This window comes from Coregonus clupeaformis, chromosome 19, assembly GCF_020615455.1.
Source record: "Coregonus clupeaformis isolate EN_2021a chromosome 19, ASM2061545v1, whole genome shotgun sequence".
Lineage (NCBI taxonomy): Eukaryota > Metazoa > Chordata > Actinopteri > Salmoniformes > Salmonidae > Coregonus > Coregonus clupeaformis.
Genome location: NC_059210.1, coordinates 15958802 through 15971505, shown reverse-complemented (window position 1 = coordinate 15971505; position 12704 = coordinate 15958802). Strand labels below are relative to the sequence as shown.

At 43.5% G+C, this 12704-nt stretch overlaps 1 protein-coding gene across 1 annotated transcript in view; it reads right to left on the bottom strand.

Annotated features, from left to right (window-relative positions):
- brsk2a (BR serine/threonine kinase 2a) overlaps positions 1-11805 on the bottom strand; it is a 616067-nt gene extending 604262 nt beyond the window's left edge. Inside the window, exon 1 of the mRNA XM_045227105.1 lies at positions 11493-11805. Within this exon, the coding sequence (XP_045083040.1) occupies positions 11493-11586 (94 nt within the window). The 5' untranslated portion in view covers positions 11587-11805. The remainder of the gene's footprint in view (positions 1-11492) is intronic.
- Between the last annotated feature and the right edge of the window lie 899 nt (positions 11806-12704).

Genomic DNA, 12704 nt, shown 5'->3' with positions numbered 1-12704 from the left:
TCAAAACCACCTGATATATATTCAACAAAAACTCATTGTTATCCAAAACAAAAATATTGTTTCCAGAATATGGGTCAACCTGTCAGCCACACACAGACACATACACACGCAACCCCCTCCCCCTGCCCTTACTTTTGGATTACTTTCCCCTTAAGAGGCATTAGAAGAAGACCAAAAATATCCATCAAACGCATTTGTTGTGTCATTATAGTGGTCTCTGACTCGCTCAGGTGGAACAAACTTAAACTTGCGCCTTTTTTCAATGCTGAATTTAATTTCATTGAGAAAACAGAAAGGTTTCATAAAAATACAAAAATCTCGCAAACATCCTTTCTGAATTTGAAAGTAATCCAATAAGTAGTCATCTTTGTTTTTTTAAGTATCCGTAATCTGATTACAATATTTATGCTGGTAACATAATCAGTTACTCCCCAACCCTGTCACCTATCTCCAGCCTTCAATCAATGTCAAATTAATGGTTTTATGTTGCCTCGTGCTGCTGTTTAGATAGTCAATATATTAGGGCTGTGACAATAGCATATTGAAATATGTTTTTACATGGTAATTCTTTTTTACACAAAACTCTTTAAAAACCTGCTGTATGTATAATATTGTGTGTTATAGCTTGGAAAATAAATAAATGTGACTTTGGATGACAACATAATGATGATTGTTTCCAACATAAGGGCTGTTTTCATAAAGAAGTTAAATCCGCTTCGTGTTTTGTTTCCTTGCCACGATACTAATGAGTATCGCGATACTGGTATCGTCCCGGCCCTACACTATACACCAAGTGTATGTGCGTGTTTGTGTGGGTAGGTTTTGTGGTAAGACTGAGTGAGTGAGTGAGTGAGTGAGTGAGTGAGTGAGTGAGTGAGTGAGTGAGTGAGTGAGTGAGTGAGTGAGTGAGTGAGAGTGAGAGAGAGAGAGAGAGAGAGAGAGAGAGAGAGCGAGTGGAAAACACATGAAGTGGCCAGGTGTCTTAAGTCTGACATAGACAACCGACAGACAGAAGTAGCTGGAACCTAGGCCAGCATCTCGCAGACATCGAACTACTCTAAGTGTTCTAATATTCTAAATATTACAGTGAAACATCAAACAGCTACCTTTGCCACACACTACCTTCTAAGACTGTTAACAAATGTTTGTGGCTAACACAAAACAAATATGTTAGCAAACGTTAGCGTTCACAAACGTTTTCCATTTTTGAATGCAACTCTGGTTACAGAGTGGTGTAGCTAATAAAGAACATTACACAACACAGACATACAGACAGTCTGAGAGACAATGGAGCTACAGATATGGTCAAGCAGGGGGAGAGAGCATGGAGGAGTTATTATGAAGCCTACAGAAACAATGTACCTACACACACACACACACTCATACATACATCCTGTGTGAACTTAAGTATGCTCCCTCTAATTCTCCCCTCACTCTCTCTCCCCCCTCCCGGAGGACCTGAGCCCTAGGACCATGCCTCAGGACTACCTGGCCTGATGACTCCTGGCTGTCCCCAGTCCACCTGGTCGTGTTGCTGATCCAGTTTCTGCTATTTTGCCTGTGGCAATGGAACCCTGACCTGTTCACCGGACGTGCTACCTTGTCCCGGACCTGCTGTTTTCGAACCCTCTCTCTTTCTCTTTCCCTCCCTCTGTCTCTCTACCGCACCTGCTGTCTCGACCTCTGAATGCTTGGCTATGAAAAGCCAACTGACATTTACTCCTGAGGTGCTGACCTGTTGCACCCTCTACAACCACTATGATTATTATTTGACCCTGCTGGTCATCTATGAACATTTGAACATCCTGAAGAACGATCTGGCCTTAATGACCATGTACTCTTATAATCTCCACCCGGCACAGCCATAAGAGGACTGGCCACCCCTCAGAGCCTGGTTCATCTCTAGGTCTCTTCCTAGGTTCCTGCCTTTCTAGGGAGTTTTTCATAGCCACCTTGCTTCTACATCTGCATTGCTTGCTATTTGGGGTTTTAGGCTGGGTTTCTGTATAAGCACTTTCTGATACAGTTGAAGTCGGAAGTTTACATACACTTAGGTTGGAGTCATTAAAACTTGTTTTTTAACCCCTCCACAAATGTCTTGTTAACAAACTATAGTTTTTGCTAGTCGGTTAGGACATCTACTTTGTACATGACACAAGTCATTTTTCCAACAATTGTTTACAGACAGATTATTTCACTTATAATTCACTGTATCACAATTCCAGTGGGTCAGAAGTTTACATACACTAAGTTGACTGTGCCTTTAAACAGCTTGGGAAATTCCAGAAAATGATGTCATGGCTTTAGAAGCTTCTGATAGGCTAATTGACATCATTTGAGTCAATTGGAGGTGTACCTGTGGATATATTTCAAGGCCTACCTTCAAACTCAGTGCCTCTTTGCTTGACATCATGGGAAAATCAAAAGAAATCAGCCAAGACCTCAGAAAAAAAATTGTACACCTCCACAAGTCTGGTTCATCCTTGGGAGCAACTTCCAAACGCCTGAAGGTACCACGTTCATCTGTACAAACAATAGTACGCAAGTATAAACACCATGGGACCACACAGCCGTCATACCGCTCAGGAAGGAGACGTGTTCTGTCTCCTAGAGATGAACGTACATTGGTGCGAAAAGTGCAAATCAATCCCAGAACAACAGCAAAGGACCTTGAGAAGATGCTGGAGGAAACAGGTAATAGTATCTATATTCACAGTGAAACGAGTCCTATAGCGACATAACCTGAAAGGCCGCTCAGCAAGGAAGAAGCCACTGCTCCAAAACCGCCTTAAAAAAGCCAGAAACTGCACATGAGGACAAAGATCGTACTTTTTGGAGAAATGTCCTCTTGTCTGATGAAACAAATATAGAACTGTTTGGCCAAAATGACCATTGTTATGTTTGGAGGAAAAAGGGGACGTTTGCAAGCCGAAGAACACCATCCCAACCGTGAAGCACGGGGGTGGCAGCATCATGCTGTGGTGGTGCTTTGCTGCAGGAGGGACTGGTGCACTTCACAAAATAGATGGCATCATGAGGAAGGAAAATAATGTAGATATATTGAAGCAACATCTCAAGACATCAGTCAGGAAGTTAAAGCTTGGTGGCAAATGGGTCTTCCAAATGGACAATTACCCCAAGCATACTTCCAAAGTTGTGGCAAAATGGCTTAAGGACAACAAAGTCAAGGTATTGGAGTGGCCATCACAAAGCCCTGACCTCATTCCTATAGAAAATGTGTGGGCAGAACTGAAAAAGCGTGTGCGAGCATGGAGGCCTACAAACCTGACTCAGTTACACCAGCTCGGTCAGGAGGAATGGGCCAAAATTCACCCAATTTATTGTGGGAAGCTTGTGGAAGGCTACCCGAAACATTTGACCCTAGATTAACAATTTAAAGGCAATGCTACCAAATACTAATTAAGTGTATGTAAACTTCTGACCCACTGGTGTCAAGGTGTGCTGTATGTGGAAGGTGCGGGAATCAGGCGCAGGACACAGAAGCTTCGTACAAAAGTCTTTAGTGATTAAATCCGAGCAAACGTGCCCGGAGACGAGCGATACGCACACAGGCGTAAACAAACAGGAAAAAATACATAAGCGCACAAAGTGCGAAAACCTCTCCTAAACACAAGGAGGGAAAACCAATACCGACACGTAGACAGGACGCTCAATAACACACAACACATGACTAACAAAACGAGAACTTATAGGACACATAATCAACGCTAACTAACCACAGGTGTACAACAATCAGACAAAAGCAAACGAACATAGAAACATACAACGGTGATAGCTAGTACTCCGGGGACGACGACCGCCGAAACCTGCCCGAGCAAGGAGGAGGAGCAGCCTCGGCAGATTCCGTGACAACTGGGAATGTGATGAAAGAAATAAAAGCTTAAATAAATCTCTCTCTACTATTATTCTGACATTTCACATTCTTAAACTAAAGTGGTGATCCTAATTGACCTAAGACAGGGACTTTTTACTAGGATTAAATGTCAGGAATTGTGAAAAACTGAGTTGAAATGTATTTGGCTAAGTTGTATGTAAACTTCCGACTTCAACTGTATCTGCTGATGTAAAAATGGCTTTATAAACACATTTGATTGAGTTGATTGACATGGAGACACACTTTCTCTATCTCTCTCTAACACACATACACACACGCACACACACAGGAGTGCAGATCACGGTCACAATGGCCCTAGGTAGGGCGGTGACTGTATTACCGCCACACCGGCAGTCATTAGTCATGACCGCTGTAAAATTTCATGTGACCGTTGAGTCACGGTAATCTCATCCTATGCGCTCTGCAGAAGAATGCCGCTGATGTGTTGGTAGTACCCAACTCGCTAACGACCGTCAGGTCGCTAATGGCCTGGTACTCAGCCCTCTATTGTCCCACTAATCACTCTGACATCAATGCAAATGCATTCGAAAATATCATCTAACACTTATCATCAAAACAGTATCACGCTTTTAACGCTCACCGTTCAGCTACATTGTTTGACCTCACTGTGATCAATTTGAAGAAAGAAGTTCAACAACAAGTTGAAATTGAGTGGAAAACATGGTTGTTGTGGATCTTGTTTCAAAGCCAAACACAACGAAATGGACAGGGCTTTCTAAGGTGATGATCAATTCAAAGCATTTGAGACGTTGCATTTACACATACGCATATTAGAGCTTATGCTCAGCTGGTAGAGCACGGTGCTTGTAACGCCAAGGTAGTGGGTTCGATCCCCGGGACCACCCATACACAAAAATGTATGCACGCATGACTGTAAGTCGCTTTGGATAAAAGCGTCTGCTAAATGGCATATTATTATTATATTATTATATACTGTATGAGCCCAAGCCCAAATTAAAATAATGATTGTGCCGTTATAAAATGCATAGCCTAATAGCCTACCGCATATACGCACAACAAAAACACATAAAACAGTTTTTTTTAAAGATGCTTTTGTACGGAATTGGTCTAGCCTATACTCAGAAATTAAACAAACTCTAGTCATTTCCTTAGAGTGTGGACTGTATTATTATGCATACTGGATGGAATGGTTACCTTATGTTACGCTCCAAACTTTCTATCTATGAGTCTGTGAAAGAACGTATAGGCCTATTGTGGGGTGGCAGGTAGCCTAGCGGTTAAGAGCGTTGGGCCAGTAACCTAAAAGTCGCTAGTTTGAACCCCAGAGCCGACTAGGTGAACAATCTGTCGAGTGCCCTTGAGCAAGGCACTCAACCCTAATTGCTCCTGTAAGTCGCTCTGGATAAGAGCGTCTGCTAAATTACTAAAATGTCAATTGTATTGTGCAGGGCAGCTTACAGAGTATAGTTAACCTACAATTCTAGACGATATGTATTTGATTTTGAATAGCCTAGTAATAAGGCTTTTTTAAATATTATTATAATTAATAGTCCGACACATTACCTTTAGCTACAGAATATCTCACTACTGTACCTTTCCAGCGCACAGAGAGAGAAGCTGTCAACAGTTTAATGAAATATGTTGTCGTGAAAATGTTCCCGAACAGATTTCACTTGGTTTCACAAATTAAGCACTGGGTAACTGCAGGAAAAGGGTTGGAGACCCCATGGCATACAGAGTTTGGGCGGAATATCACCTGTGCGCAGCGAGAGGCTGCTCCTCAAATGGTGGTTGACGCGTGGAGTGAAATAAGACCCAACATTTCTATATGCAATCCCGTGTGAAAGCAGAGTTTTAATGGTTGCCACAAAAAGAGAAGGATCTCAGCTTTCTACTGCTAATATATTTCTCAGCTGCTAATATTAAGCACATTGCTCTGCTGTGAAACCGGACTAGCCTACCCGGCATGATTGAAAAAGGAACCATGGGAAAGCGCAGCCTCCATTCGCTATTCGAGTGCTTAAGGATTACTTTTTTCTCCTGCCCAGTTGATAATGGCACATTCTAAATTAAAACTAATTTCACATACACTATATATACAAAAGTATGTGGACATCAAATTAGTGGATTCAGCTATTTCAGCTACACCCATTGCTGACAGGTGTGTAAAATCGAGCACACTGCCATGCAATCTCCATAGACAAACATTGTCAGTAGAATAGCCTTACTGAAGAGATGTGACTTTCAATGTGGCACCGTCATAGGATGCCACCTTTCCAACAAGTTAGTTCGTCAAATTTCTGCCATGCTAGAACTGCCCCGGTCAACTGTAAGTGCAGTTATTGTGAAGTGGAAATGTCTAGGAGCAACAACGGCTCAGCCAAGAAGTGGTAGACAACACAAGCTCATAGAACAGGAACACTGAGTGCTGAAGCACGTAGCGCGTAAAAATTCACTGTCCTCGGTTGCAACACTGATGTTGCCTCTGGAAGCAACATCAGCACAATACCTGTTTGTCAGGAGATTCATGAAATGGGTTTCCATGGCTGAGCAGCCGCACACAAGCCTAAGATCACAATGCGCAATGCCAAGCGTCGGCTGGAGTAATGTAAAGCTCGCCACCATTGGACTCAGTGGAAACGCGTTCTCTGGAGAGATGAATCACGCTTCACCATCTGGCAGTCCGACGGACTAATCTGAGTTTGGCGGACTGCCAGGAGAACGCTACCTGCCCGAACGCATAGTGCCCAACTGTAAAGTTTAGTGGAGGAAGAATAATGGTCTTGGGCAGTTTTTCATGGTTCTGGATAGGCCCCTTAGTTCCAATGAAGGGAAATCTTAACGCTATAGCATACAATGACATGCTAGATGATTATGTGCTTCCAATTTTGTGGCAACAGTTTGGAAGAGGCCCTTTGCTGTTTCAGCATGACAATGCCCCCGTGCACAAAGCGAGGTCCATACAGAAATGGTTTGTCGAGATCGGTGTAGAAGAACTTGACTGGCCTGCACAGAGCCCTGACCTCAACCCCATCAAACACCTTTGGGATGAATTGGAACACTGACTGCAAACCAGGCCTAATCGCCCAACATCAGTGCCCGACCTCACTAACGCTCTTGTGGCTGAATGGAAGCAAGTCCCCGCAGCAATGTTCCAACATCTAGTGGAAAGCCTTCCCAGAAGAGTGGAGGCTGTTATAGCAGCAAAGGGGGGACCAACTCCATATTAATGCCCATGATTTTGGAATGAGATGTTCGACGAGCAGGTGTCCACATACTTTTGGTAATGTAGTGTATTAGTAAAGACAAGATTAAATTGAGAATAATCTGATGGGTGCAAATATTCTCACTTGATGAGAGAACAGTGTGTGCAGCCAGAGGCAAGGAACAGAGTGCAAGCTTTTTTTGCGACTTTTTCAATCATCAAGTTACATCATGCAGCCCATAGGCCTATATGTTTTGATTTCTAAGAGATTCTAAGGTTTGTATCATTCACAACTAAAGTTGCCATATAACTCTAATTCTAGCATATAGGACCTGCTTCAAATTATCACTTTTACGCTCAACATAGCCACTTTACATGCGTACAGCGCTCGGGAACAGGAAAAATATCATTTCTATTTTATTCATCTCAGTTCAATTATATTCTTCTTACTATAAAATCATATAATATAAAATAATGGCACATAATACATAAGCATATCTTGTCTGCTAAATGAACTAGCCTTCAGCATAGGCTGTCATTGGCATGACGCATTGCCAGATAACATACACTAGGCCGACTCAGAATAAGCTATTCTGTTCTTCTGGAAATTTATTTTCTTGATATAATGCTTCTTTAGACCGGCCTAAAATAAATAATGGATTTATTATGATGGTGTATATTACATTAATTTATTATACTTTTTCTTTTTAAGTAGATGTTCCAATGGCATGCATCAGCGGCTTCTATGCGTGGAGGCCTGGAGATGTTAAATGTGTTTATGTTAATTAACAGTCAACTACCATGAGACCGGAAGTAATTTGCATGACAGTCACAAGCTGACAAAATTTCATGACCGCCACAGCCCTAGCCCTAGATTCCACCATGGTTCCGGCACTCGAGCACGACAACTGTATCAGTGGCTTCAAAATGGCTTCCATGATTCTGTGGATTCAGCCCCAATCAGGACCCAGCCATGCAGGAAGTCAGCATATATGGATCCTTCAGGCCCCAGTGCACACCTTACAAAGGCAGGGAGAATAGAGTCTGGAGAAACCAGAAAGGCTACAGCCGGAATGGCTCTGGTACTCAGGACACAGAAAAGCAATACACCTGGAGGAGGACCCTCATGTCTACATGGAGGGCTGGTAAAGAAAGAGAAAGAAAAATTGAGAGAGATGAAGAGAAAAGAGGAGAGAAAGAGAGAGAGAGAGAAAGAGAGAGAGAGAGAGAGAGAGAGAGAGAGAGAGAGAGAGAGAGAGAGAGAGAGAGAGAGAGAGAGAGAGAGAGAGAGAGAGAGAGAGAGAGAGAGAGAGAGAGAGAGAGAGAGAGAGAGAGAAAGAAAGAAAGAAAGAGAGAGAGAGAGAGAGAGAGAGAGAGAGAAAGAAAGAAAGAAAGAAAGAAAGAAAGAAAGAAAGAAAGAAAGAAAGAAAGAAAGAAAGAAAGAAAGAAAGAAAGAAAGAAAGAAAGAAAGAAAGAAAGAAAGAAAGAAAGAAAGAAAGAAAGAAAGAAAGAAAGAAAAAGAAAGAAAGAAAGAGAGAGCGAGAGCGAGAGAGAGAGAGAGAGAGAGAGAGAGAGAGAGAGAGAAAAAACTGAGGAAAAGAGTGACAGGGAAAGTGGGAGAGAGTGATCTATGATCTCTTGTAGAGCGGTGTCATGGGTGTAGCTGTGTATCAATGTACTAGTTTAGTGGTGTATTATTGTAGCCAATGTATCAGCGTGTTTGGTGTAGCAGTATAGCAGTGTACTGTAGCTAAGCTTGTAGCAGCCTTGGTCCCCTGTGTACCATGTGAGTGCGTGAGTGAGAGCTGAGGGGACTTTGGCTGTGCAGGGGATTAGGCCAGGAAGCAGAGCTAGAGCAGTGTGAGTGTGTGTGTGTGCGTGTGACCAGCCCTAATCACTTAATGAACAGGAACCAGCTCCATGGCTCAGTGCAGGCCGGCAAGACACCATAGGCCTCCCATCCGCTCTCTCTTCTATTAATACCAACCCCTCACAGCTTGGCTGGGAGAGTCACCAGAGACAAGCTCATTGGCTGAACGCAACCGTCAATCTCACCAAAGACAAGTTCATTGGCTAAACACAACCGTCAATCTCACCAGAGACAAAATCACTGAACAATCAGTCACCAATCAGAGCCTGGGACAATCACCAAAGTCCAACCCATTGGTCAAATCCTGTCGCTATTCTCACCAGAGACCCGACAATCCCATTGGACAGAAACGGTCACCTTCCTCATCAAAAACAATACCATTGGCTGAACCCAGCCGCCAATCCAGTCCAGTGAGCATTTCCCGAGAGAGGAGACAGATTAACGAGGGGTTAAATGGAGCAACAGCACACTATCATTTATCTGAATGGGCTAACACACCACACGCTAACCACACACCATCATACACACACATGGTCCTGCTGCAAACATGCAACGCATGCATGCGTGCAAAGTTACACACACATAGAATGCAAGTACTGTATGCATACACATAGACAGAAACACAGACATGTGCACAGACAGACACACAGCATGGAAATGCTGAAATGCACACTCTCTCTCTCTCTCTCTCTCTCTCTCTCTCTCTTTATGTTTACACCCAGCAGACCACTGCTACATAGTTGGTTACCATTATTCTGTATAAACACAAAGTAAACCTGCCTAGCACCTTACTTTGATGACTTGGATGTATATGATTCAATATAAACTCAATATCAACACAGGGTGGACAGTAGGAGTCATGTCAAGATGTTAAAAGTGCAGGTCACACACGCGCACACACATACACACAAATACCAAATAGGCACGCATGCACGCACGCGCGCACACACACACACACACACACACACACATAAACACTTACACTGTGAGAGAGTAGCTTCATATCCACAAGTACAGTAGTAGAATCAAACTGCATAAGACAAGACAATCACCATTACATATTTGATAACCATCAAACAGAAGCTTAGAATATGAGATAAGATAACCCACGTCCCACTGACATATCATCTGCAATATCAAATCTACCAAAATGCTGAAATAAAATAAGTCTTATCATTCTTACATCTGAAGAGTCCAAAGTGAATATTACTTGACTCTTTTTTAAGAAAGGGGCATCCATCCATCCATCCATATACATAGACTACGGTGTAGGGTATAGTTGGCCCTATACGCTGGTCTTGGGTCAGTTTTGCATTTCCCCCTCTAATGGTAAAGATGATGAATGGGTGGGTCGAAGCTGATCCTAGATCTGTACATAGGGGAAACTTAACCCAGGAGCCATAGCATACAGTATCAAGCGTCACAGCAGGACCAGCTGGCCTGGGTAGGAGAAGTGACGCCTATTGTGGCCGCTTTAGACAACAGATGGACAGAGAAAATCTCTCTCTCCTTTTTGGGGCAGCGCACAGAGGGTGTTGCATCACTCTCCTCCTCTCATCTCTGCCGGGTAGGGTCTGCGCCTGCCTTTGGGTCTGTCCCCAGCACTACGCTGCTGTAGCAACAGTCACTGACTGCAAAGGACTCTAGCAAACATCCATAGCTACAGTAGGCTTAACCTGATGATATAAGTGTATTTCAATGTGACAATAAAACAGAAGCCTTGGTAAAACAAGGAGGCTGCTGGTCATTTATGTAAATCTCTGCTAAATAGACCACCAAAATAGATCATTAAGGCTATGCAGCAGTCTATGACAGGTATAGCCTATACAGACTCAAACTAATGCGTTCTTATATGATCCTTTAACATGCCCGGTGTATAGCCTTGATATCCACTCCTATTTGACAACGGAATATAGCCCTTAAAATAAACCGTTGAACAGTTTGCCTTCTTCTGAGACCAATCCTATACGCTAGGCATTCTATGGGAGAGCTCACCATGGACAAATACACAGCCGGGAGAAACGTTGCGTTGCCTACTAAGAATAGATCAAGGTATCAAGGCAGATCAGGATTAGTTCTGCGTTGTGTGCTCAAATCACAGGACACACTGTGAGGCAATAAGGCGCACAAGGAGGGAGCAGGGAACAAGTTCGTTTTCCTCACACAAACACACACACATTTTCGCTGTGCGGAGACTGGAAACACCCAATCTCGACCAGGGATTCACAGAGAGAACACATATCAACTGAGCAGCCACCATCATTATCACCCAAATCCCCTCTCCTATCCCGCACACTGTTCCAGCACAATCGTGTGAGCAGCACAACTCCCAAAAACAAACACCCAAATTCGTTTAATATGGGGGCAGAGAATTGTCCACAAACACAATAAACCACACTCAATCATCAGCTTTGTCAACCCAGCAGGCGAAATTAACTCACTGCAGAGAGCGGTCCGATAGCCCAGCCTATACCACGATTATGCAATTAGTGAAGGCGAGAGAGGTGGATGCGGTTAGGTTATGAGAAAGCTCAACCAACCTGTCTGTCCTTTGCCGAGCGTCTTTTCCAAGCGATACGGTCCCACGTAATTGGCATGTTGAGCAGCACTGTTGTCTTTCCCAGACGATGACATTGTGATTGGCGAAAAAAAAAACACTTTACAAATTAGCGCAGTTGCAGTTATTCCGAGAATAACACAATCCTCTTGGATCTTGGCAGGTCCAGCCGTTCTTTTACTCCACAAACCCGCTTGCCTATCTTCCCGTCTCTCTCTAGCTCTGCTCTCACTAGGACTCTCTCTCTCTCTCGCTGTTTGGGTACGTAGGATTCTCACTACCCCTCTCCTCTCGGTTTGCTGCAGATGAACCGAGAGTGCTTTAGCCTAGGATCCGAATATCATTGTTGGTTGAGCCTGCAGTGCACGTGTTCGCCTGTCGGGATGCTGTAGAGGCGGTTGGAACACACTTGCTGAAAGTGCAGCCAGGGAAGGTCCGCAGCATTTAAGAATGATTGACAGGGAATCCGAACAAACACGTAGCTCGAAAACCCTGCCGCACCACCCACCTTGTTGCTGGAGCAACTTCTATTTGCAAAAATAGTTGCAGACATTTAATGAAATCTCAGGGTAACACATTTTTCCCCCACAGTTTTCACTTCAGAGTCTCAGACTCTCAGACCAGTATTCCTCTGAAAATGTAAATCAATTAATCGTACTGTAGGCTACATTCTAAGTTTCTGTTGTGTGGTATTGTCAATGTTTTCCAATATCTGAAAAAGTGTACTAAGCCTGGGCCTATAGGTGCTATTCAATGTAATAAATCTACTACCACAGTACCAGCATTGCCATTCAGTTTGAATTTAATTTACCACCCACCATTCCCACATCCCATGAAAATGTACCTCAATGAAGCAGCAGGGTCCTCCTTTAAAAAAAATATAGCCTTGTTCAGGTGGGAATGGTGTTGTCTGTGTTTGTGTGTTAGCCCTGGGTTTCATTTCACAACCCACTGGTCTGAGACCTGTGACTGTGACCTGGTCCTGTGTTGGCCCGACACCCTGAGAGGTACAGGTGTCAGGGGACGCCTTTCCAATGTCAGGCTTTTCAAGTGTGACAGCACATGCATACACACACAGACACACATATGCACAAGCACAAGCACACACAGAACAGCATCGGATATTAGGGGTGATAAAGGCCATAAATGAACTGAAGGGGGCGACTGAACGCCTAACTAACATCTTGTTGAATGT